Source organism: Pholcus phalangioides, unplaced genomic scaffold, assembly GCF_987345545.1.
Source record: "Pholcus phalangioides strain wild (caught in Gottingen) unplaced genomic scaffold, Ppha-v1.0 ptg000016l_1, whole genome shotgun sequence".
NCBI lineage: Eukaryota > Metazoa > Arthropoda > Arachnida > Araneae > Pholcidae > Pholcus > Pholcus phalangioides.
Genome location: NW_028301609.1, coordinates 1,874,843 through 1,900,864, shown reverse-complemented (window position 1 = coordinate 1,900,864; position 26,022 = coordinate 1,874,843). Strand labels below are relative to the sequence as shown.

Here is a 26,022-nt window from a genome sequence, read left to right as displayed (position 1 = left end):
TTGCTATCAAACGCACATTATCTCAGTTAATGCTAGTTTCACGGGTGATCTTTCTCATTGAGACTCTTGCATTCAAAATGCCACTTTGTTTTATGAGCTGGCAGTTCCTTTTTGACAGTGCTTTTCATCCTCAACCCGGTATGTACAATGCAATGATTGTGAGACTTATTTGACATTTCTGTCACGAAAAGTAAAATGTGTAAAACATTTATTGAAATCACAAATTATACTTAACATGTTCTTTAACATAATGACAGCAGATAAGAAAATTAACCCAACTTTCACTGGTCAGAGCATTATAAAATTTTTACACTTATTTTTTGTCGCCCTGTAGTTTTTCAAAAGTTCAACTTTGAAATGGCTGTATGCATAAAACATCATGTTTCTGTTTGCAGCTTGTGCCTGCCAGATCACTTGATGTTTTTAGCATGTTCAGAAAATCATTTAGATAATCACAGAGAAAAAAATAGAGTACTAGACAAGTTCTAAAACACTAAAGTTGACCGTACAGCGCAGAAAAATGAAATGAAGAAAGAAAAGTTCTTTTGATCAAAGCTACTACTACAAAACCACACATGTACCTCGTCCATATTCCTCTGCGGAACCTCTAACGAATTAGTACATGCGGGAATGTGCGTGTATGTGTAATGCTTGTTATGTGTAGAGCTGCCCTCTGCCACCAGTTTTTCTAACTATGAGTGACGTGTAATGATTGAATAATTAATCGTTGTAGGCCTGTTGCTCTCTGTGGCGAGACTTTTTAATGGGGAGATTGGCTCGCATTTGCACCTCGAAGTTGGGAACCACAGGAAACCAACTTCAGCCGACCACCACTATGGCGATGGTGGGGTTCGAACCCGGATCCTCGCGATGCAAGTCCGTCATTATGACCACTCAACCACCACAGCGGCTTTGATCAAAAAGCTGACTTTCAACAAATTACATTCATTGGGACGCCATCGTTGTTTCCCAGAAGCCCGAAAAATGCAGTGAACACCAACAAAGACTGGTACAAAAGAAATAAAATAAAATAAAATGTATTAAGTAAAGGCCAAAATTTTAGTTAAGGGAAAACATCAAAAGTTCCCTGTTGAAAAATAAAAATTTTGGTTGAAGCATCTAGATTGTGGTTTTCTGGATTTGGGAGGACCTACTGTACTTATATATTATCATACTTAACACATTACTCACCAGTTACAAGTTAACTCGTGTTTTTATTCTCATGCTTAGGCTGCGGGAATAGTTGCAAAAATGCTGCTCTGAAAATGGCCCAGTAAAAAAATGTTTCCTTTTTTTTATTCGCCTTTGGTGAAAGATAGATGGTGCTCAAACTCATCTGTTACAAATTCAGTGATACCTTGCTTACAAAGTTTTCAGCTAATGAACGTGATTCTGGAACAAATTATCTTCATTAGCCGCAAACTTTGTAAGTCTAGGTATCACAATGCAGTGGAACCTATATGAGACAGAAACCTGTTAAAGGCATTGATACTAAAGAGATGATAAAACGTGAGCATTTATTTACATGACAAATTACTCACAGCATCCATCATCACAATGCACAATCACAAAAAACATTAAAATCTCTGATGATCCATTACCAGGATACCAGTTTTGGCAAGGCAAAAAATGCTACAACACAAAGCACGACGTCACAGGACATCGTGTATGATTGGTCCTTACACTGTCTTCAATGGAATCAAAAAATAGGGCCCTTCATTAATGATTTTATGCATGCGTATCTGTCTAAAATGGATTATTATTTCAGTCTTGTGATATTCCGTTTTGTACAGGTTTTATTGTATATAGGAAAAAAAGTGTGATACAAGCAGAATCTGGGTTCGAACCCACAATTACCAACAAAAGAGGGATACAGAGCAGGCAGGCACTGCACTCTACCATCACTTAACAATGTATAATCATTCGACATTGTTCTAGCAAACATATTAGAAAATAGAGAAGAAATAGTAAAATTTGTTTATTTAAAAAAACTGAAAACGACAAATATGTGAGTCAGCTTGAACCTAATTAGCCAAAGAAAGAGAAATGGGCATCACATTTCTTTTCGGACAATGACTTCCAGAGTACAAAGTTGGGACAATTCACAATAATGCAGTCTCAAAGTAAAGAGTGAGTAGGTGAGCATATTTTACTACATAACTTAAGCATTTGAGGAAAGTCACCATAGAGCACATGATAATTTCAGATTTGATCAAATGGATGAACATGTAGGCGATGCAAAAAATGAAACTTTTGTTCTCCAAAATAATTTTTTTAAATTTGAGCAATACAGTATTTCACTAATTTTCAATTATCCACTTCAAAGTATGCTCATTGATTCCAAGATGGGCACATAGCAACCAATAATTTATTTATGGTGCTAATGTAACTGTACCATGTGAAAATTATATTCAGTAAGTATACATATTGACTTGTTTGTTTGTTTTTTTTTGGTCAGGATGTACAAGAGTCATAAGAAAAGTCTACAGAATCCTTCTAAGAACATTTTAGATGGTGATCTCTTGGGAAAATACTTAAATCTTTCTGTTACAGAGAAAGCAGAACTTGCCAAAAAAATCGGGAATTCATCTGATCAGGTATGAGTTCTATCCATTTCTCGATTCATTATAGTTGTGCACACTGTATACAGTCGGACCCACTTATAACGAGCTCGCTTCCAGCAACAGTCTGGATTTAATGAGCAAATTAATGCATTTCATTTGATACAATGGTAATTGCAAGTTGTATGGCAATTTTGTTTCATTTAGAGAGCAGGTTTCCACGGTAGCTCAGATTTAATGAGCAATTTGAAAGCAAAACTTGGAAAAAATAAATACAAAAATGAGGGAGTGTGAAAAATAAATGCAAGGAGGACCACAAAACTTTGATTTTTCTACTGCCCCTCATAAAATTACTGAGAGGGATAAATATCAGTCAAATAATGAAAAAAAGGCCTATCACTCCCTCACTCCCTCCATAATGTTTATTATATGTGCAGTAACACCAACATCTTATGTAGAAGGGAAGGATGATGATGGGAAATGAAGATAAGCAGACAAATCAGAATTTTAAAAAATGTTTGTGATTCAGACCTCACTCAACTTGCAGTGTAGATATGTGTTTGAATGTGAGCAACAGTACAAAATTTTTCCTCTCCCATGTTTTATTTTTTTGGGGAAAAATGTTTAATATAACCATACTGTATTATAGGTGCATGGCTACATGAACACACAGCATTTTACTGGTGAATCATTGATACTAGAGGCATACTTCCAATTAGAAAAAGTATTCAAATGTGATACTCAAACTCAGATGCACACACACATCATTTATGTCGTAGTTATTAAAATAAAAGAATTAACTTTTTATACAAACACCCTGTGCTCAAAAACCCAATTAGATTGTTTGCCCTTCTCTCCATTTTCTAAGTCAAATATTCCCTGAGTTATTTGAATTTAAAAAAAACTGAGAAAAGTTGGGGGGAAAAAACAAACAAGTAGAAAGGAACAGCATAAATGAGGTGAAAGAAACACTTTCCTTTAGTTTCTGCTCAAGGGTGTAGCCAGGGGGGGGGGGTCTGGTCCCCCCCCCCCCCCGAAATGTGAGAAAATGACCGAAAAAAGGGAAAAAGATGGCCAAATCCATTGTTCTGTCACTTTGGTCCCCCCCCCCCCCCGAACGAAATTTCTGGCTACGCCCCTGTTTCTGCTGCTTTTTACCCAACTTTTTTCATTTTTTCAAATTCACATATCTTAGTGAATATTGCACTTAGGAAACAGAATTTTTTTTGGCATCAGGAGAGACATCAACAACTTTCTCATTAGGCTTTTGAAATCAGGGTATCCATACAAAAAGTCAATTTTTTTTTAAATTATTCAATCCCTTGCAACATGAATGCCACACATCTGAATTCTGCATGTTATTTGAATGTTTTTCCAATTAGAAGTATGCCCCTAGGATTAACAGTTTGCCAGTAAAATATGGTGCATACTGGTAGTAAGCACAAGTTTCAGAAATTTCATTTTTTGTCACTTGAATACGAATTTAGTGCATGACGATTTGATTTAGCATTTTTGCATAAAACAAGCTCCTTTATATAAGCAGGTCTGACTGTATTATTTTGGGTACTACTCAATACAAAAGAAATTCATGAATCAAAATAATTTCTAATTCAGAATGAAAAGGTTTAAATCTGAAAAAAAAACTCCAGTCATGAAAAAATTACAAACAGCTGTTATATAGCTGATACTGTGACATAGCTGCCAGTCTCCCGAATTTTTAATACATCTTCCGGGCTCAAAAAATTTTGATATCTCCCAAATTTTCCCTGTGATTGTAAAAAATTCCTACATTTAGGAGAAAAAATTATTCTTGAAGAAATTACCCCAAAAAAAAATATTTTTCTTTGTGAAATCATGTTATAAGCATTGTGCAGATTGTTGCAATTGTCTCAAATCACAAAAAAAATATTTTGTTTTTTGGATAGAAAGACAGAATTTACCTATCAGCCAGTGTCAATCCAGTCATTCGACATCCAAAATTGGTTCAATTGCATGTACCTGCTTTAACCTTATGTCCCGTTTTGGGCTGATAAGAGATTTTTTGGCGAGATTTGATATATTTTTCTTTTGGGAGTAATAAAGGTAATTTAACCTGGTTGGATATGATTGGTGATGGCTTGCATGATGCCACGTTTTTGCAACAGGAAAAAAATCCCTAAAATTTTTACTTTTACTAATGAAAAATTCCTACAGTGACTTGAAAACGGTTGTAAGAGATATTTTTTCCTGATGTTTTGCCCACATCTGTGGCAGGCATCATCTGAGGTTATTTGGACGTAAGTCTCCGTGGCAAGCGAGAAATTTTTCATACTTGGCTCACTTGCCTCGGGGACTTATGTCCGAATAACCTCAGATGATGCCTGATGTGGGTGAAACGTCAGGAAGAAAATCTTTTAGACCATGGCCTAATAGCCCGAAAACCATTTGCAAGTCATTGAACGCCGGCCATGAAAGCCTCAAAAATATTTAATCCCTACAATGTTTTCAAAGATCCCTTTCGTATTTACACTCATTGCCATAAAAAATTGCGCACCCAGAAGAAGTCGTCAAAATGAAACGAAATTTTACACATGTAAGTACTACGTTGATATAAGTAAGTAATTAGAAAATCCAAGAAAAAGGATGATTTATTGCAGAAAAAAGTACAGATGAACAGAAGTTTTAGTACTCTGTTGGACCCCCCCCCTCTAGCACGAATGCACGATGCGATACGAGCGGGCATTGAGGCATACAAGTTCCGTATGATGTCCTGAGACATCTCGTTCCACAGTTGCTGTAAATGCGCCTCTAGTTCGACCAACCTTGTAGGGTGTCCAACTTGCCGTCCCAAATGATCCCAGATATGCTCGATTGGTGACAAATCTGGGGATAGAGCAGGCCAGGGAAGGGTGGTAATGTGGCGGAGGCAGTCTTGTGACATCCTTGCTGTGTGTGGCCTAGCATTGTCTTGTTGAAAAATGGCTCCTGGGAGCCCTGCCATGAGTGGCAACACATGTGGCTGAAGGATGTTATGGACGTACCACTGGGCTGTCATTGTGCCATGGATCAATATTAGGGGTGACCGTGTATCGTAAGCAATAGCACCCCATACCATGACACCAGCTGTGGGAGCGGTGTGTCGCTGTAAAGTGAAGGCAGGATTGAAGCGTTCACCACGGGGCCTCCACACACGAACACGATTGTCATCACTGCTCAAGTTGAATCTTGATTCGTCGCTGAAGACGACCTGGTTCCATTCTGTTGCAGTCCAATCCCGTCGTGCTCGACACCACTCCAAACGGAGGTGTTGGTGGGTGGGTGTCATTGGCAGCACACGTAATGGGCGCCGCCATACCAGATGTCCTTCAGCCAGGCACCTTGCAATGGTTCGGGAAGACACAGGGGCCCGTAGTGAAGCTGCTGCCTGTGTCTGGATAGCGGCCAATGAGGCAGTTGGCTCTAAGCGTGCGTTTCGGATGATGTGACGGTCTTCTCGACGAATGGTCTGTCGAGGGCGTCCTGAACCTGGTCGCCATGTAAACGACGTCTCTTCTGTCCACTGGTCCCAACACCTCCTCACAGTAAAATCAGAACAGCCTAGTTGACGAGCTACTCGCCGAGCTGACCACCCAGCTTCCATCATCCCGATGATTCTTCCCCTATCGAACTCTGACAACTGCTCATATGGTCTTCGATGGCGGCATAACTGCATGTCTACCTCAGCATTTCCTTTGCAAACGATTAAATACTATCCAGCAAGCTCTGCTTACCTGTTTTATACTCCAAGGAGAACGAAGTTCAACGCCCTCTAGTGGCATTACGCAATGCGCAATCACGCTGCATTTCTAATCATTTGCATATCTGCCCGACATGTACCTTCAGGCCAACTTTCGTTTCGATCCCACAATTATTTCTTGGTGCGTAAATTTTTATGGCAATGAGTGTATTTTTGTACAGAATTTTTGGATCCTTGCAAAAATCTACCGAATTCTCCTTCTCGAAAGTTAGGGCTTTTTAATTTGTTTATTAAATTATATTTTTCATATAAATCTATCTTTAGCACTGATGTACAGCTATAATTTTCTTGTTATTAAAGAAAAGGAGGGAAGTAGTCTAATTTTTTTTTAAATATGCCAAAGACCAATTTAAAACGGCTTTGAAAATTCTTCTCATCCTTTCATTAAGACATCTCTGTATCTTCATAATTTTCTGATGGCTAAAAAGGAATTTTTGATTTCAGAAAAGTAGCATCATTTGTAATAAATAACATCACTTATGAATCTCACGTGTGAGTTAATGTTTAACCAGTCATCTCTGGCTACGACATCATATGACGTTGCAGCCATACGTAACAGTTTGTGCCTATGAGGGCATATGTCAGTCTTTCTCACATAGATATGACAGAATATTTTGTAATACAGTTGCTGCTACCTGCACAGGCATCCTTCTACTTTCTTATCTCACCACTAGATGGAGTTAACAATTATATTTCAAGGTCTGAGATTATTTTCACTACAATAGAACCTTGAGAACTCCACATTTATTATTCTTATGGTTGGCATAATACTAAATTCAATGGGGAGAAACCTCTAACTCGACACGATATAGCTAAACCCTGCTTAAGTCAACTATGATTTGTATTTTTATCCCAACTAATTTTTCAAAATTGGCCAACAATTTTTTGGGTATGTTTTTTGTCATTTGTTGGTCGAAAATATTTCATCATACCTTGGGAGTAGGGTCATTTTCCAAAATTAATACAAGTGACATCTTAATAGAAGGGGGGCCCCCAAGTTAAACGGGAACAAAAATAATTGAAGGTTTTTACTTTTTCTGAAATTTTTTTTTTAATAATCATCAATTTTGCTTAGTTCTGAAAATTTTTTTAACACTAATTCTGAAATTTTTTTGATTAATTACTGATTAAATTAATTAATTCCAAGATTAATTTTAGTCTGAAATCACTTTCCTTCTCAATATATCTTTAAATCATCTCTTTCAATAATTATGCAATTAATCTTTTATTTTGATTGTGAAATAATTTCTCTCATTGATTAAAAGTTTTTTTTCAATAATTCTGAAATTTGTTTCAAAAATTATATCTTTCAATAATTCTGAATTTTCATCAATTTATTCTATTATTTTTTCTTTGATTTATCCTAGAATCATTTTTCTCATTTATTCTAGATTTAGTCATTTTCCGAGGTCTTCAACCATGTGCTGAAAATGATTGGCAGGCCACGACAAAAAGATCAGAGGGCCAAATGTGGTCTGCTGGCCATGTGTTGAAGACCTGTGGGTTAAGGTGTAATTTGGGGTCAATTCGTGGATTTCATATTGATACTGTGAATAATTCAAACCTAGAATTAATCAACTTTTGTTGGCAATATTGTATATTTGTGATATTATCATCACTGATATTGTTAATATGTTGGCAAATAATTAATGAATCTTTTATTTATAGATTATAGATGATCTACTCGAAGTTCATCAATGCACATCATATTTCTAAATGGCCAAAAAGACTCTAGGAAAAATAAGACTATGAAAGAGATTTTAAATACACAGATTGCACATATTTTTACTGACTTCTCACGTGTAAATATTCCATAAATGTAAAAGAAGTGATTTAAATTTTTTTTGTGTTTGTATAAAGTAGTTTTTCATAACTTTTGTACAGATGTGCTTGTTATATATATATATATTGGATATTTCATTTATGTGATATAATGAGTCAGTAGAAAATGATCTGCAATATTGTACAACAATAACGTTCAAATATTCAGAGAAACTCAGTTTTTTCAAGTTTTTAATAATAACGTGATCCTCACATATTACCAAGGGATCAGCATGATCCGTCCAGGGAATTGAATAACAATAATCATGCTTGTCTGTCTTCTGCTTGGCAGGCTTGAATATTTTGGTAAATACAGTAGAGTCCTGTTTATCGGACATTGCGTATTATCTGACATCCTAATGCAAAACAACAGAAAAACGCATCAATCAGCAACAAGAACTAAGTTGCAAGCGTAGTCTATTTTTTATTGCTTCCAACTCTACTGCAGCTAATTAGTTACCCATGACTGTACAGTGGTGCACTCGTCTACACTAGGATGATCAATATGAAATAACTGAAGAAATTGTTGCTATTGTCAATTGCTATGACATTGAAACGCAAGATCAAGCACCAACTGTTGAGCCTCTCCGAATTTAGCATAACGACTAAGGCTCTACAAACTATGATTAAGTACATTGAGCAACAAGAAGCAGCTACAGGAATCGACATAATAATGCTTCAAAAATGGCAAGACTTGGCAGCGAAGAAACAACGCTCGTCAGAAAAGCAGATTATGATCACAAATTTCTTTAAATCATCACTGAGTTAGGACTAAACTTTTTAAGTATACTGTATTTAACTTCAGAATATTCTGTAATCAGTCAATTTTCTCTGTTTTGTTGTAAAATGTGATTATTAGGCTCATAATGTGTAAAAGTTTGACGTTTAATAGGCTTTTTCTTCACACCTCCGTATTATCCGATGTTCTGCTTTCCCATTTATGTCAGATAAGCGAGACTCTACTGTATATAAAAAAAGTAATGTTGCAGTGACACTAACTTGTCCTCATAGACTTCTGCGCTCTCCTCTTTTTATGTGGGTGCTTATGAACTTTAAACTTCATGCATATACTGTTGACCCCCATTGTCTAGTAAAAAATTAATGTTATATCGAAAGGTAAACATTATGATAGTCGTTATATGGAAACATGTGGGATTTATCCTGCCGGTCGTTATAATAGAATGGTCGCTTTAACGAGTGTCAACTATGTATATCCGCACTGTATTTTCTCTCTCTCTGTAGCCCTTATTCTTCTGCGGCTTAATATGCTTCTTTGCCCCTAATAGTCAGACGTTAATTAATAGTTAAATGATCACTTTCAGCCTGATACACCAGCGGGATCCTAATCCCATGTGCCCATAATTCCCTTGTTCTAGCTATCGTTTTTTAGCGATTGCAATGCTAAAGTTCAGTGGTTAGAGTCTGGTATTCACGTAGGAAATCATGACTGGAAACTTCATCTGACAGGAGTGACACAAGAAAAAAAACAAGAACAATGTAGGAAGCAGTGTGAAGCGTTTCATTAGGTGAAACTGAACAGTACAACCTGTGAATTGCAGAACACTTTTGAATACAAAGGCTATAACAGACAAAATGCCCAATGAGGTGGCCGAAAAGAAGATGCCCATAAAAATATGGTTTTGAAATATATCAAAAATACAGAAACCCAATAAGAGCAATAAAAAACTAATAATTATGATAAAATATAAATATACGTACTGCCCATACAAGATTATAGTTGTCTTAATCTATAAGTATGGATAGTTTCGATTTATCCCAATATATGTTTACCGTATTTCTTTTTAAACATGTGTCAATCGCGTCAGAATTCATAAAGATACCTTCCATATCACAGATATTAGCAGTGGCAATAAATATTTCTGCCACCGTGTTAAAAGCAACAGGTATTTCATATACAATCGCCTTGAAAGTTCCAACATTTTTTAATCTACCTAGGAATCCTATAGTGTATAGCACCACCTGTTTCCAGTCATGCTTCCTTATACAGTGAAACTTGTTTAAGACGGACACTGTATGAGATGGAAACCTTTCTTAAACACAATCAAAATATAGTTCGTTCAATGATTAGTACTTTAATTTTCACCTTTATAAAATGGAAATATGTCTGAAACTGAATATTATTTCAGTCCCTTGACATTCCGCCACGTACAGGTTTCACTGTATGAATATATGGTTCATATCTACCTTCCCTCAAAATTTGTACATGGGAGTATTGAGAAACTACAACTTGATAATGGTGGAAAAGGGTGTAGAATGATTTCTTTGCACTATACTTGTTTAGATCTGGCTAACATTCCATTAACTTTTATTTCCATTTCAAATACTTGTGATTAGTGTTTAATCAAAAACTGTATATACATAATTTTTTCAATACAAATGAAATGAATGACTTTATTCATGGAAATGTATAATTGATTTTGTTTTGAACTTTAATTTAACCCGATCATGGGGAAGAAAGCAAAAGTTTTGGCCGTAAATTCTGAAGAGGAATCCATCCAACTGGAAACTGAACTCTGATCCTCTTTTTGGAATATCTAAATGAGAAGAAAAATATAAAAAAATACATCAATAGGTGTACGTGATGTTATAAATAGATCAGCCAAAAAATAACGAGTGATTTTCATACAAGAAAATAATGCAAGTGTACGTACTCTTGACTTTATTGTCCACAGTGACTAAACGAAAAACATTCCTTGTTTCCTGAGCCACAATGCCACTGATTCCAATATAATTTGGACACGTAGATGAACTCACAGTCAGCATGCATCCATGATAATCAGCTTTCACAAGCTTCTGGTACAGATTAATCCGATTATCTGGCAACTCTCTAGAGTGAAGAGAGTAACTATTAAGTTCAATCAAATGAGACCTATTCAAGTATTCATTTAAGGAGGTTAAAAAGGAACAAATTTAGTGCATCATTTCTCATCTGATTCAACGTAGTTGGTTAAGCACCAATTTGAGGGCCCAAAGAAATCTGGTTTGAATCCAGCTGCAAATGGTTTGAAACTTCTAATGAAGCTTGCCGCCCACCACCTCATGTAATTTAGTGACATCTTAATTTTAGGGGCGCAGGACCCAGAGTTAAACAGAGACAAAAAGACATTCATTCTGAAATTACTGTTAAACCCCCGATAATCCAGCTCATCAAGTAATCCAGCATTATTTTAGGTGGGTTTTCTTAGAATATAGAAGAAAACATATTATATACACTATGTCTGTGTGCAAAAGTTTGTATTATTTAAATGGTCTTTTTCAATTAACTTCCAGTAGTGTGATTTCAATAATCCGACACCCCCCCCCCCCCCGGTCTGATATGTGCCGGATTAGCGAGAGTCTACTGTATTTCTTTTATTAATTGTAAATTTTGTTTAGTTCTTTAATTTTTTTCACTAAAACTGAAAAAAGTGACTAATTAATGATTAAATTAATTCTGAAATTAATCTGAAATCACTTGAATCAAATGACTCTTTAATTATTTCTCTATTTCTGAAGTTATTTTCCTTCTCAATATATATCTTGAAATCATTTCTTTCAAAAATTATGCAATTATTCTTTTATTGATTGTGAAATAATTTCTATCAGAAATTATTTCTCTCAGATTTATAAGTTATTTTTTTGACTATTTCTGAAATTATTTGTTTCAAAAACTCTAAAACTAGTTCTTAATTAATTCGTTCCAGAATTATTTCTTTCACCAATTTTAGAATTAATCGTTTTTAAATATGAATACACAAAGGCCACAATAGGCATTTAGCACAGCGAGATGGCTGAAAAAAATATGTATTTCAAATAAAACTAAAATACATAAACCTGATATACTGCCCATAAAAAGATTATAGTTGTCTTATCTAAGTAGTTGATTGAAGGTGTATTAATAATTCAAGGTCCATCCCGTTGAAAATTTTGATCATATCTCCCGACGCCTGCATTCCTCCAATGTAAACCTATTCAAGAAATCAAGTCTTTCTTCATAGCTCAAGCCTTGTGTGTCAAGAAGGACATGCGTTTTTTTCTCTGTACCTCCTCAACTAAGTCTATGTCGTTCTGTGGGTATGGTCACCAAAACCTTATGGCAAATTCCGGTCCAGGGCAGACTAAGCCTCAGAAAAACGGAAGAATAACTTCAGGAGAATGTGAAGAGACCTTTTTTTAAGAGTGAAAAATTGATCATTATATTCACTTCAATGTTTTCAACCTTTTTCTGAAAATAATCTGTGGGCCATGACAAAAAGCTTCAAGGGCCAAAGTGATCCGCGGCCCATGCATAAAGACTGAGAAAACCCCTGCTCTAAGGTCTCTGGTTTCAATCTACCATTGTGGAAGCTTTTACATTTCATTTTATTCAGGAATTCCTTACATTTGCTTCTATTTTCGTCTTAGATTCTTTTGTGTGCCAGTGTTGTGCAGATTGAATGCTAAAAATTCTATCTATACATTGCCACTTCAAGGATACTCACATAAGGGAATCAATCACTTCCATGGAATCGTGTGGACACATTTTCAGAAAATTATTTTTTAAATATTTTTTACCTGTGATATCGCCACAATATTTCATTGATCTGATATTCATATATATGTTACGCGAGTCAACAAGATATAACGTTCCTTACACGCGTGCATAAAGATCAGCAAAAATATTGAAAGGGAGGGGGGGGGAGAAAATTGCATTTAATCCATTAGCAGCTGGATTCGAACCAGGGTCATTTGGGTTCAAAGTCTGACAATTTACAAACTACGTTGAATCAGACAAGAAATGGTATGCTAGAACCTGTAGAAGAATATAGGTTTATCAATAAGCTACCCATAGTCGCCGCCATCTGTGACATATTACTTTCATCACTCACTGCGACCAATCATAGGATTCTAAGTTTTATGTTACACATAAGACTGAGAACAGTGGTATATACATACAAGTGGTTGTATGTTTCAGATCCACTCCTTCAGGTTAAGGAGTGGCTCTTCTGTATGTATGCTCAATCCATGGCCTGCAGGCTGAATGTGGCCCGTTACCCCAAACCTAATTTTGTAAAAATGAACTAAGTGGACACATTTACAGATCACTTAAGGGAGTTGCGACATAATTTGAGATCACTTGAGTACCCCAATGTACCAATATTTCGTGGCACAGTTCCATAGCGTTCAATTGACTCAGGGTACATTTATAGATCACTTAAGTGACACATGGAATATTTACACACCACTTATGTGACCTGCAGTCCATTTACAGATCACTCAAGTGAACTGCTACATAGTTAAGAGATCACTCAAGCGGCCCACAGCACATTTCCCCATGATTCAAATGACATGGCCTGCACTCTCCTAAAGGTTGAGCATTCTTGTTCTACTGTAACACACAGTTGTGACACCAATGTATCATCGCATAGCTATACAATGAATGCAGAACTACAGAAGAAAATGTGTTGTGTAATATGCCTACTTTAATGCAATTTAAAATTTGAGAAAGAAAATTATGCAAAACACGAGAGAAAAAATAAACTTGCCCTTTCAATTGTAGAATTCCTCGCATGTATTCTTTCCACATCTCGTGAATCGGCACGAATATACTAAATCTGCAAAAATATATATTATGAAAATTTTAATTTCATGACATCACAGCAATGGAAAGTCAGTTTTCGTGAATAAAAATAATCTCTATTTAAATCTCTAGAACAATGGTTCTTAACCGGGGATGTGGGAGAGCATTTTCAGGGGTACGAGATGAAAAAAAAATTACATGTTGAATGATTATTCAGGAAAATGCATATCCCACAAACAATGGCAATTAGGTTGGCCTTTGCTTTGTGACTGTATCCTACACAAAGTTTTTAGCGACATTGGAGCCCTTGATCAATGGCTTATGAAAAATCACTCAAGAGGCTTTGTTATTGATTATACACACTTGCGAAATCTTTTCACCTTAATTACATAGCTGCCAACTTTAGAGAATGAGCATTCAGGAGGTTTTCGTGTGGATCCACATTCCATACAAAAATAAGAGGAATTTCTGAAAAACAATACAAAGATTTCTCATTAAAGTAAAATTGTAGGAATTTTTTCCCTCTTGCAAAAACGTCGCATCGTTCAAGCCTTCCCGATTAGTGCCAAGTCACCAATCATCTTCAATCAATAGGTTAAATTACCTACTTTACCTAGCACTACTACTCTTAGATCAAATCACAACAAAAAAATTGCTATCGGGCCTGAAATGGGACACGCAAACAGTAGATGTGGTCATACCAGATATGTCATCCCACTAATTTCTGATATCGAAATCAAATTGGTTCTGGTTACTTGACGAATTTCTTCTTCACCCCTCCAAATGAAATATTTTTTTGTGATTTGATGCAATGGCAGCAATTTACATTATGCCTGTGACCTCTCTCACTCCAAAGCAGAATGTCTTGAATTTTTTCTGTAATAAAAATTTCCATAACAGTGTTTTCTACAACTTTTTTGAAATTCTACCAGATTATTCTGCAGAAACACTGATTTTTCTGCGACATACATCACCGATTTGGGCATATTCTATTTTGTGGCCTCTGACATCATTTCAGGAACAAAAGAAAAAGAAAAAAAATTTTCATCCAGCTAAATTTGATGAGAACATTCCCCCCCCCCCCCAAAGTAGGGATTTTTTACAACACAGTTGAAATTTGGAAGACTTGGCAGCTATGTAATTGTCATCAGTAGCAAAATTTGGGACATTGTTGATAATTTCCTTATGCCCAGTGCTGTAATAAAACCAGATGCTTAACAGAGATTTCCAGATAATCTAGACTCTACTATATAATAAAATGTGTGTGGGTGGGGGAAGTAATCGCAATCAGCTATAGTGTCAGTGCTATCATCCAAACCAGTTTCCTAAACTTTTTAGTTCATCGCAATATCAATATATGTTAAAAAATTTTGAGTGCCTTGTTATTACAAGTTATTTACAATGTAATGTCAATGAGCTGAAGTTGAAAATACAAGTATTTATTCCTTATCTCGAGAAGTCAGTCATAATCAAAATTTCTCTTTTCATCGGAAGTATTTAAAACCTGTGGGTGCTCATCTTGGTCTTTATGTAGGTAATTTTGATTTCTGAACGAGTTCTGGGGTGCTCGACTCGTATCACAAATTCCTGTGGGTGCTCAAACATGATGACTTGGACACCACTTCTTATAACAGACGTACAGTATTCAGATTTGCTCAACTATATAACTTTGCAGAGGTTTAATCATGAAAATGATTCAGTACTTCATACAAAGTAAAAATATAGATACTTTGTGTTGTTTTTGTCAAGTTTGTAGACGCCAAGTTCCCTTTGCTTTCTCGCACTCAGGAAAGTCTTCTTTTTTGGCCTCAGTTTTTTCCTGGATTTGTACTTAGCGAAGGAAAATACAAATTTCTTGAATTCATGGAGATCTTGAGATGACAGCGGCATAGTTTGCTGGAGAAACTGCTTGATGTAATCTCGGCTAACTCTCTACAAATAAATAATGACACCAATTATATATTATATATATTATGACGAAAGTCAGGAAGTGGCCATTTGACCTGGCCGAAATTCCACAGAATTTCAGACACTGGTTGAAAGTAGCTACTACTTAACCGAACTTGCATCTTGTACACATTCCTCTACGGAATTTCTAGCGAATCGGCACATGCCAGAGAGAATGTGTGTTCTGAGTGTATGCTTGGCCCTAACATATTTTTGCTGTCGAGTTATGTTTTTTTTCATATTCATGCTGCCATCTGGCTTCCATTTTCTGAAGTAAAGATGGAAAGTGGCTGGATATACTTATAATATCTATATCAATCCCCCTAAAATACAGATATTCTGATTCATTTGATTGTTAATTATGGTTGCCATGGCCAAATTATCATTATAAATGGTCATAATTATCACAAAAAAGTACATCAATTTGGCGATGACCCCCCCCCCCCCCCCGTCCCGCAAATCATGACTTTTTTTTTAGCCAAGGTTCTCTAGCCACTCCACACAAACTGGCTGGCCAAAGCCCGAAATTCTGACATTAGCCAGATTAACTGGCAGGTTTTAGGCTTTGGCTGTAACATTTGGCTTCTAAACAGTTTGACTGATACCAGAATTTTTTCCCTGTGATTTGTCAAGTCCTGGTCTTCAAATTATACCCTAGAAGTATTTAGAAGGTTCCCAATTCTCAAACTGTGAGGTGAACCTCTAGTTGTTGAAGTTCTATGCAGACATGACGACTCCGAAATTTTACAAGTCAGTAGAACACCTGCAGAATAGAGGCGCCACTCATAATTCGGTTATACAGCCTACACACATTATAACGACCCACATCCTTCCATTGAAAATAGATGTTATATTGGATGATCTTGATAAAAACATTCAGAAGTTATTGCACCTGTCACTTTAATAGAATAGTCGCTACAATGCATGGTCATTATAATGAGCTAATATAAGCTAGGAATCAGATCACACACAAAGAAAATCTTGGTTGAGAACAACTATAGTATAATCCCTTTTTTTCTTTGGAGATTCCCTACCCAGCCTGTTGGCACTTTTCTTTCTGGTTGAAAATTTTCTTCTGTTGGCGTTTTTTTTCTGCCAGCAATTCTTATTTCTTCTTTTTTTACTTGGTTATCGTCTGAATGTGAAAGTCTCCGACAGAGGTCGCTAGCAATATTAGGCTTTTGTATAGGGCGTGGTGTTTGAACCGATTAAGCAATCAGTCTGTAAACATTTCATTTATACGTTATATTGTATATACACACAATTTTTTCCCTACGTATGTTACATTTGGTTTTGCCTTGTCAAAATATCTCGTTTTCTCTCAGGTTGTCTATTTCATATTTTTATTAATTTTTTGCATATTACTACCATACTTAACCATACATGCATTTCGTACACATTCCTTTAGGGAATTTCTAATGAACTCGCACAAGCAGAATGTGTGTGTACGTGTTGTGAACCTAAAGTGAAATTTGTTTCTGTGTAATGCTTGTTATGTGTATTGCTGCCGTCTGCCATCAGTTTTTCTAACTATGAGTGGAAGCATAATGATTGAATATTTGTACCGTTTTAGGAATGTTGCTCTTTGTGGTGAGCCTATTTTTTGCATACTAGCCGTTATAGTTTCATTCCTGTAATCATATTTTTATTGAACCCAGAGACCTTTTTTTTGATCAAACCCAGATCTTTTTTTTTGTCTTAATCATCTTATCATTAAAAATAGAGTCCGACGTTTTTTTTCTCCAGAGAACCATTCCAGGGACCATTGCATTATTTAACACAAGAATGACAGTAGCAAAAATTTTAACTGCTATAGAGAGATACCATATATACTCATGTACAAGAAAGGTTATTTTTGTTCAGAAAAATTGTTTATATATCGGGAGGGTCGGCTTATACATGGGTCAGTTTTTGACGAAAAACATTCAGCCAGAGTTTCTACCCTCTCCTCCCTATAGCAAAGTGCACTAATTCACCAAACACCAACTCTGGCCATATCACTATATTGCAATATACTGCCATTAATAAGATGGGTCAGAAATAAAGGCGCTGTCTATCAGTGGTCACCTCAAGTTTGTTAGGGCAAATAACTTATCTATTAGCCTCCCGCGGATTTGAACCCAGGACCGTGACAGCAACCTTCATTTGGTGGTAGACGAGTATCTTGCCACTCGGGCACTAATTCTGGTCTGCAGAGTGGGTTTAACTCGGCCCACGAAAACAGTCATGTTTCAGCATCATGAAGGCCCCTCCCTCTGGTCTAGCAGTGCACTGAGATCTTACGAATTGGACAATTTATTTTAATTGTTATGCAAGGTCATCTAATGCCTCCCATGTACCAAGAGGCCCACATGAGCCCCTGCATTAAGACAACCCCAAGTCAAAGTGGGTTTCTAAAATAAATATCAATCCACACAGCAAGATAAGTATATTTGTTTTCCGACTCCATGCCCAAAGTGGCTGTTGTTCAGAGGTTACGTATAATATCAAGTCCATGAAGTCTATGGGACATGTTTGGTTCCAACGAAATGCAACCATTGTTTAGAGTTTGCCATTTGAAGAGGTTTCACTGTATTTTAAATCACTAAGATGTTATGTTAAGAATCGCCAACATCTGTCAACAAAAAGGGATTATACTATAGCTGTTTCCCAAATCGGTATTCATTTCCCTCATGAAATCGTAGCCTGAAAAAACCTTTATTTAAATTAAAAAATTATCAAATTACATAGAATAATTTTTTTCCTTCAATTATATCAAGAATCATGAAATATATTACCTGGAGGCCAAGTTTAAGGCTCACATTTTCAATGGATTCGGGTAAAGTTCGAAGAAGACAAACTGGAAATATAGAAATCTCTTAAAATTAGCAAGTTCAAAAAATATTTAACGCCTTACATTTCATAACCATACGCATAAGATTTTATCAATATGTTGCTATGATTCTGCAAACAAGGTAAACATTAACTTAGCGAATTTTGATCATGCCAAGATTTGATCTCCTCAGTAACTAGAAAATTTTCTAGGTGCCAAACATCATAGTAGTAGTACCTAGTACATATAGATTGCACACCCTCCTCGTGCTGCTTCTTGTGCGTAGCTGCTCAAGTCCAGTTTAAGTTTGTATTGCTGATTCATTAACATGTCTTCTTCACAGTGCCAAAACACATGGACCTGGGGCCTCACAAAAACAATTTTCAACAATTGGCCAGGTAGGGCCTCACAAAAGTTACTTGGCCTGGGGGGCGATAATGGTTTTAAGACGACCCTGTTTTTTCCTCATTGTACTTCTTACTTACTATATATTAATATAAATTGTTAACTACTTAATATGTTTTATCTTATGACTACATCATGTTTGGGTCACCATTTATGTTAATGTGATGTCATCACAAGATAAAACATATTATAAACTTCACACGTTATTAATCTGTATAATAGGTAAAGAGTGCAATCATTAAGAAAACATGTTTACATATCAGCAGTACAAAATTAAACTGCACTTAAGCAAACACACAAGAAGCAGCATGAGGAGAGTGCGCCATCTATATGGACAACGACACATTTACAAATGTACAGAACTATATATTCTAGCTTACTACTATACTTCACACTAACTCCATAGGCAAAGGACATTGAAAAATCAAAGTTCACATATTAAATACTCACGGTTTCGCAGATTTGAAAATAACGGTGGGCTTTATCATGTACCCATATGCATCATGGGCGGAGATACGGGGGGATTGTCCCCCAGCGTCAAAAGGTGGAGTCAACTGATCTAATGTATATATAAATTGACATCATCATTACGCCCCCCCCCCCGGCAATAATGACCGTGCCCCCTCCCAGACTTCCAAATCGGAACAGTTTTGCTATAAGGGACACGCCAAGTTTGCGGCTTATTCTTTTCTTGATATATTTCATCGTAGATTCATTGATTTTGCAATGGTGGACCACAGCAGGTACTGACTTACTTTCGCCAAGCATAGTCAATATATCATATTTTTCTTGTCAAGTTGTCACTTTTTTTTGTCTTTGCAAAACATTATCAGTAGCACTAGAAGAATGAGCCATCCCAAACACTCACAACTCAAATTTTGTAAATAAAACACGTGAATGACGATTGTTGTTTCCGAAAAATTTTCCCAATGAAGGAAAAAGAACTGTGAATACTGGGGTGGGGGGCGACTGTAGTTAAAACAGCGAAACCACCAATTCCAGCCAAATTTGGCATCGGGTAAAAAAAAAAAGTTGCCATATTCCACAGCATTCATGGAATCATAGCCCAATTTTGAATTTTCGTTAAATACAAACTTCCAAAAAGGAGTTTCTATGAGGTTATTGTGTTGAGAAAAAAATGCGCATTTATTCTATTTTCTAATTGTGAATAAATTAATTGACACGGGCAATTCCAAATTCATATTAATATGGTAGCATATAAATACTGATAAAAACAACAACTTAATTTTGTGCATGAATTACCTTCTTCATCTGAATATCTTGGTTGCCTCTCAGGTGTCATTTTTGCAGCTTTGGGATTCGCCATGTGTCCGTTTGTTTGTAAACACAAGCTGAGAATTGTGTTGGCACTTTAAAACTGCTAGCCAAAGATCAATGAACAGAGGAGGGCCCCCGAGAAATTTATACTGTTGGTGCTGTCACCTGCTTTACTTTCAACCACTGAGCTATAAGTAAAGTTTACTTATAGCTAAGTGCCTATAGCTCAGTGGTTCTAATACACTGTGTTTTGCTGCCATCTACTGTCAAAAAGCAAGATGACTCAAATCGTGACAATGAATTTCGGATCAAGAAGCAATTTTTATTCAGTGTAGTTTCCTACGAGAAAAGTCCATAAACTGAACTGGATGGCAAGTTCAGTTCTTTCTTAAGAGCACAAGGAACCATCAAAAACAAAGCACCTAGAAAAAAGCAGACGACAGCAGAAGTTTTCGTTCACAACAGCTCCCTACGATCCATGTCCACAAACTGAACTGAATGTCAAGTTCAGTTCTTTCTCTGGAGCGTAAGGAGCCATCAAAATCAAAGTACTTAGAATGAAGCAGACGACAGCTCCCTTCGAGTAAACCCCACAAACTGAGCTGGATGGCAAGTTCAGTTCTTTCTTCGGAGTGTAAGGAGCCGTCAAAAGCAAAGAAACTAGAAATAAAGCAGTGGAAATTTTTTTCAGGCGAATTTTATATATTTTTATAATCTATGGACGCTGAAACTCTGAATCAGTAATATTGGGCCAAGGTCTCCTATAATGGGTGTATGACCAAACGAATACCACCAAAATTATTGAATTGATAAACACAAGATTTTTTTTCCAACTTATTTTAGTAGGGCCCTCAGGAAATTTTTGGGGCAACTGCTCCGGTTCACTACTGAGTGTTTGCAAATTACTTGTTCTCATATATATATATATATATATATATTTTTTTTTTTAATTTTTAATTACCCGAAAAATTTCAAATTTCGTCCCTCTTCAGTGTCTTTAAAGCCGGGTTTTCCTAAGAGCAGGTTTCCTGTGCCGCGTGCAACGTGATTCGCCCAGCGCGACACGTCGTCCACTCGCCAGTAAGAAAAGCAGCATGACTGTTTTCCTACACAGCGCAATACGGCTCACGACAGCGCTTTACGTTGGGTGTTATTGGCTGACTCCTTCTGGAGGAGTCAAATGCGTCGTGCGCCGCGGTTTTGCCGATATTCTCTTCACTCTTGTGTGTTTTATTTCCTTTCCCTTCAAACCGGAGCATGCAGACAGAGTAGCTGATGCCAAAGCCATATACTTTATATAGCCGCCCTGATCTGATGCGCCTCGCTAGGAAATCACAAACGCGTAGCGTGATTATGTAACACGTTGCTGTCGGCGAGAAATAGTCTAATCCGGTTCACGCTGCGCAACAAACCTATTCCTAGGAAAACCGGGCTTTAGTTTGGGAACGAGAAAAAATTTTTGGAACTCCTTTCCCCCTTCTCCTTCTTTGGATTAAATATCTATTATACGCATAATTTGTCTACGATAATTTGGTTGAAGGACTACAAGGGGCTCCTGGTGGGGTACTCGTTTCCACTCTCAAGATCAATCTTTCGGTCATTCACTGCTCTGGTCCCTCCCTCTAAAAATTCCCTATATTGCATAAGGTAGCGTGTTATTTTGTCGTTCAGCACAGATAGCGAAATTCTATGCGTGGAGAAACAACAGGTCTGCGCAGGTGTAAAAATTAGAATGTCGCCCCCCGCCCTTCTCATCTGGGGGGAAAAAGTCAGAAGGCACATTTCATGTAAGAATAAAATTTTTCCTCTCTCTGCTAGAGCGTCTCGATGCTCACCAATGGCGCCCCCCCCCCCCGCCACATCCTGGAGCCTGGTCGCCCTAGACTGAGTACTTTGGGGGGCGAATTTTCGTGTTAAAAAACAATAATAATATTTGTCCAGGGCCCATGCTACCATTGTGTATGTGTGTGTGGGGAGTGGGGGGGGGGGTATGTCATGGAGCTCAGTTAAACCATTGAGAGTGGATACTTGATTTCGTATTCAGGAGACATTCAGGAGACAGTTGAACCCCCAATGAACATTGGCAGAGATAGACTAGAAACTCTGGAGGGGAGGGGCACGATGATGATGATGTCAATTCACCGTATTCCTATGTGAAAACTCCTGTACATTCCTATGTACATTACATTACATACATTAAATCAGTCGGCTACGTATGCAGAATTTTCTCGAGGGAGGGCTTTTCATTTTTTTTCTCCTAAAGAGGGTGGGGGTTAGAACCAGGGTCGTCTTAAGAGCATCATGGGCCCCCGGGCCAAATGACTTTTCGGAGGCTCTACCTTGCAAATTTTCGAAAAATTCAACTACTCATTTTTAAGAGGCCCCCCCCCCCCCCCCGGGCCGCACCCGGGTGTGTCCATGCGTTAAGACAGCACTGGGTACAATGAATATTTATTTTGCACCGGCGAAATGTATATATTAGGCCTGGGAATCGATTACAATTTTTGACCGGTTAATCAGAAATGTTTAATTAATGGAGTATTTTGAAATTCTAACCATTCTTAACAAACGCAGTATCGGTAACTTTGTAATATTAATTGATGCTACAAGAAATATTTTATTCATTTCACGTGCATTTTCGCTAGCTGTAAATAAATATAGGAATAGATTAAGTATTTAAGATGTCGATGCTTCCCTGGGAAGAGCAGTAGCCCAGGTCGATAAGATACTCGCCAGTTCCAAAGGATGTTTAGAGGTGTCGCGAGTTCGATACCCGGTTTGTCCTTGTCAGAAACTTTTCCTGACACAGGGGTATAACAGAAACGGCGACGTGACCACAGAAAAAATTGCTACCGCAGGGAGTCCCTATCGAGGGGTTAGCGCACCAACGTATAGATGAGTATAAAAACAATCCTACCGTTCGGAATCGGCAGTAAATTGTAGGTCCTGGTCTAATTAGCCCTAGTGTGTAGAAAATGACCGTGGAGCGACAAAAATGATCGAGGTTTCCCGCTCATTGAAAGAGAAATTTGATATGCTGAACATCATATTTATCAAATCTATGGGTGGAGATACGCCCCCACTTCCAGCGTGAATGACGGAACCGGCTGGTCTAATGTAAATGCATACATATAAATTGACATCGTCATTTTATTATTTGCTTGGATCGTGTAGTGTGTGTGTTTTTTTTTGAAAATCGGTTATTTTTAGGTTAGTCACTGATTCCGAAACTACTCTCAATCTTCATGGTGTTGCTTGTTCCATGTAGAAATTGTAGGGAATTGTCTAAAAGAGGGTGTTTGGATGACCTACTGAATGACCTACTAAGAACTTCCTGAGCACGCGAAAACTGCTTTCAACTGGTGGTAGTAAATTTCGGGCATATCTTCTAAACACCCACCAGACTCAATTTGAAAATGAGTTTTTCATCATCTCTCCGTTTCTGTTCAATCGATTTGCATTCATTCTGTCATGATGAAAAACTGAATCAAAATATTGATTAAAATCATTTTTAACATGATCACATATCTAAAATATTATGTACAGAAACATAATTTAACCCTTTACGTAAAGACGATACTTTAAAATACCGCGTTCGATTATTTGTTTTGAACTAATTAAACTATAATAAAAAGAGTTTTTGGAGACATTTATTAAAAACTAACTATAATACCCGGAGCTGCCCGGGTTTTCTTTAATGGGGCTTTTTATATCACGTGATATCTCCCTCTTTCTTTGAGGGACATTCAAACCGTGTTAACCAATGTGGCGACTTCCTGCGCGACTCATGAAATAAACAAATCTATATTTAAAGAAACGTAGAAATGAATATACTTTCTTCCTTTTTTAACGGGCGCTAAGTATTTCGATCCCCCCCCCCCCGAACTTCAAGTTATCCATCTGCCTGTTTCAGCTTCCAAAAATGCTTAATTAATGCAGTGGAATTTTTTCGATGTACTTTTTACGGGCCCATAATTAATTTTAAAATATCTTAACCCACATGAATTTATGCAGTTGAATATCAAAAGTGATAAGTTGAAATCAATGTTATTGCATGGATCTCAACTCAAAAGTAGTTCCGGATAATTACTTCATATTTAATCTCCTGGACTTCGTATATCTCTCTCTCTCTATATATATATATAAGCGAACTCAATATTTCAAAAATCTAGAATTCAATAAAATTTTTTTAAATTATTGATGTGTGGCGGAAAATCCCGCCAAATTTCCGCATTTCTACAGTAAAATCGGCAATTTTAACACTGATCTCTATGAGGATCACCATTTTCCTGACTCTCAAAGCGATGCTGGTGATGATTATGACGTCTATTCAAAAAGCCTCCTTACTGATAGTATTGAAAAAGTGGCAAACCATTACAAAGGCATAAACTATTGTACATATAAAGGGTGATCAGCGAATAAGCCCTTATTTCAAAATTAAATATCTCTACAACAAAGATCAATAGAATTATGCGGTAAACGGTACGTTTATTAGCAAAACTGTAAGAATGTTGTACAGAAATTTCAAAAATTTAGTTTTTTTAAAAAAATTTTTAAAATTTAAAAAAAAAAAAGACTGGAGATTTTGGGGTTCCGAAAAATCCTCATTTGTGTGAAGAGAAACCACTGCATTCGCCTAAAGTTACTGCATGGGCTGCGGTATGCGACAGAGGCATTATCGGCCCCTTCTTCGTGCGAGAAACGATTACTACTGAACGTTATACGTTACAATTTTGGAACAATTTGTAAACCACACGTGGCGCATACCGCAGCCCATGCAGTAACTTTAGTCGAATGCAGTGGTTTCTCTTCACGCAAATGAGGATTTTCGGAACCCTAAAATCTTCAGTTTTTTTTTTTAATTTCAAATTAAAAAATAAAAAATTTAAGAAGACATACATTAACAGATATGCATACATGAAAATTGTTATATTCGTGATTTTCTTCTCTTGGGGTTTCCTAAAATTCCTCTTAAGTGATTGATTTACGATAATTTTTATTTTAGATTTTAGGATTAACATTGAAAACAAAAGTACAATAATTACGAAGATTGAGCTCAGCAGTTTCAAAATTTCGTTGTTGGGGGAAAAAGTTCCACTGATTTTTCTCAATTACGTTCTGAAGGCCAGCGTCTACGAATTTTCCAAATTTTAATCCACTCAATTATAGATTATTCTTTGGACCATTTAGATATAGCTCTAAAAATAAAAACTTGAAATAACATCCCTAATGCGATTTCTGTTTTTAAGAACTCGAAGAACAGTCAAACTCGGTTATAACGACACTTAAGATAATGTGAAATTTTATTGGTATAACCGATGTTGATGTTTTCAAGGCCTTTCAAATATGAAAAAAATATAATCAGATGCAATCAGATACTATACAGGGTGTCCTGTAAGCGTTAATGCGGCCTTTATCTCATTAACCATTCGTGGTAAAAGTATGATTCCAATTTAAAAGTAATGCTCGAAAGGCGTTCGAAAATTACTCTGTACCAGTTTTGATAGTGAAAATAGAATGTGTCATACAACAAGAAATCTAAATTTTTATGAGGTCCCGCCTGTCCTCTAACTTCCGATTAGAAAGCTGTTGCCGTGTATCCCCAGAGGCCAACAGAAAAAAATTCCACGTTTCCAAGTGCAATGTTCGCTGGAAATATTTGAACTCAAAAATCGGGCAACTAAACGTTTCAAGTACTTAATCGGGCAAAAACTAAACGGGCAACGCTTCTTTCCCTCATTTATGCTGTTCTTTCCCAACTTTTGTCCGATTTTTTAATCCGAATACTAATATTGAACTTAGAAATTTGGAATTTTTGTTGTTAGCCTCATGAGACACCGGGCAACAACTTTCTACTAATTGG

General features: G+C 36.7%; 2 protein-coding genes across 3 annotated transcripts in view; one reads left to right on the top strand and one right to left on the bottom strand.

Annotated features, from left to right (window-relative positions):
* Nucleotides 1-8,213, top strand: part of Cpsf160 (cleavage and polyadenylation specificity factor subunit 1) — a 69,892-nt gene extending 61,679 nt beyond the window's left edge. For both annotated transcript variants that reach the window (XM_089245796.1, XM_089245797.1), the window contains 2 exons: nucleotides 2,459-2,597; nucleotides 8,005-8,213. In XM_089245796.1, the coding sequence (XP_089101922.1) occupies nucleotides 2,459-2,597; nucleotides 8,005-8,052 (187 nt within the window). In that variant the 3' untranslated portion in view covers nucleotides 8,053-8,213. The remainder of the gene's footprint in view (nucleotides 1-2,458; nucleotides 2,598-8,004) is intronic.
* Nucleotides 8,214-10,499: 2,286 nt separating this feature from the next.
* Nucleotides 10,500-20,574, bottom strand: Pop4 (ribonuclease P/MRP subunit POP4). The gene is made up of 6 exons (XM_089245795.1): nucleotides 20,145-20,574; nucleotides 18,442-18,503; nucleotides 15,447-15,649; nucleotides 13,679-13,751; nucleotides 10,830-11,001; nucleotides 10,500-10,712 (listed from the first exon to the last, which is right to left on the bottom strand). The coding sequence occupies exons 1-6, from the start codon at nucleotides 20,206-20,208 to the stop codon at nucleotides 10,570-10,572; spliced, it is 717 nt and encodes a 238-aa protein (XP_089101921.1). The 5' UTR covers nucleotides 20,209-20,574; the 3' UTR covers nucleotides 10,500-10,569.
* Nucleotides 20,575-26,022: the final 5,448 nt, after the last annotated feature.

Bases quoted from the DNA above. Each gene is read 5' to 3' on its own strand.
- Pop4 (XM_089245795.1), bottom strand. From the start codon at position 20,208: ATGGCGAATCCCAAAGCTGCAAAAATGACACCTGAGAGGCAACCAAGA. The intron at 15,650-18,441 runs GTAATATATTTC...ATTTATTTGTAG, and splicing joins GCCTTAAACTTGGCCTCCAG to AGAGTTAGCCGAGATTACAT. The intron at 11,002-13,678 runs GTTTATTTTTTC...CACTCTAGAGAG, and splicing joins TTCTACAATTGAAAGGGCAA to TTGCCAGATAATCGGATTAA.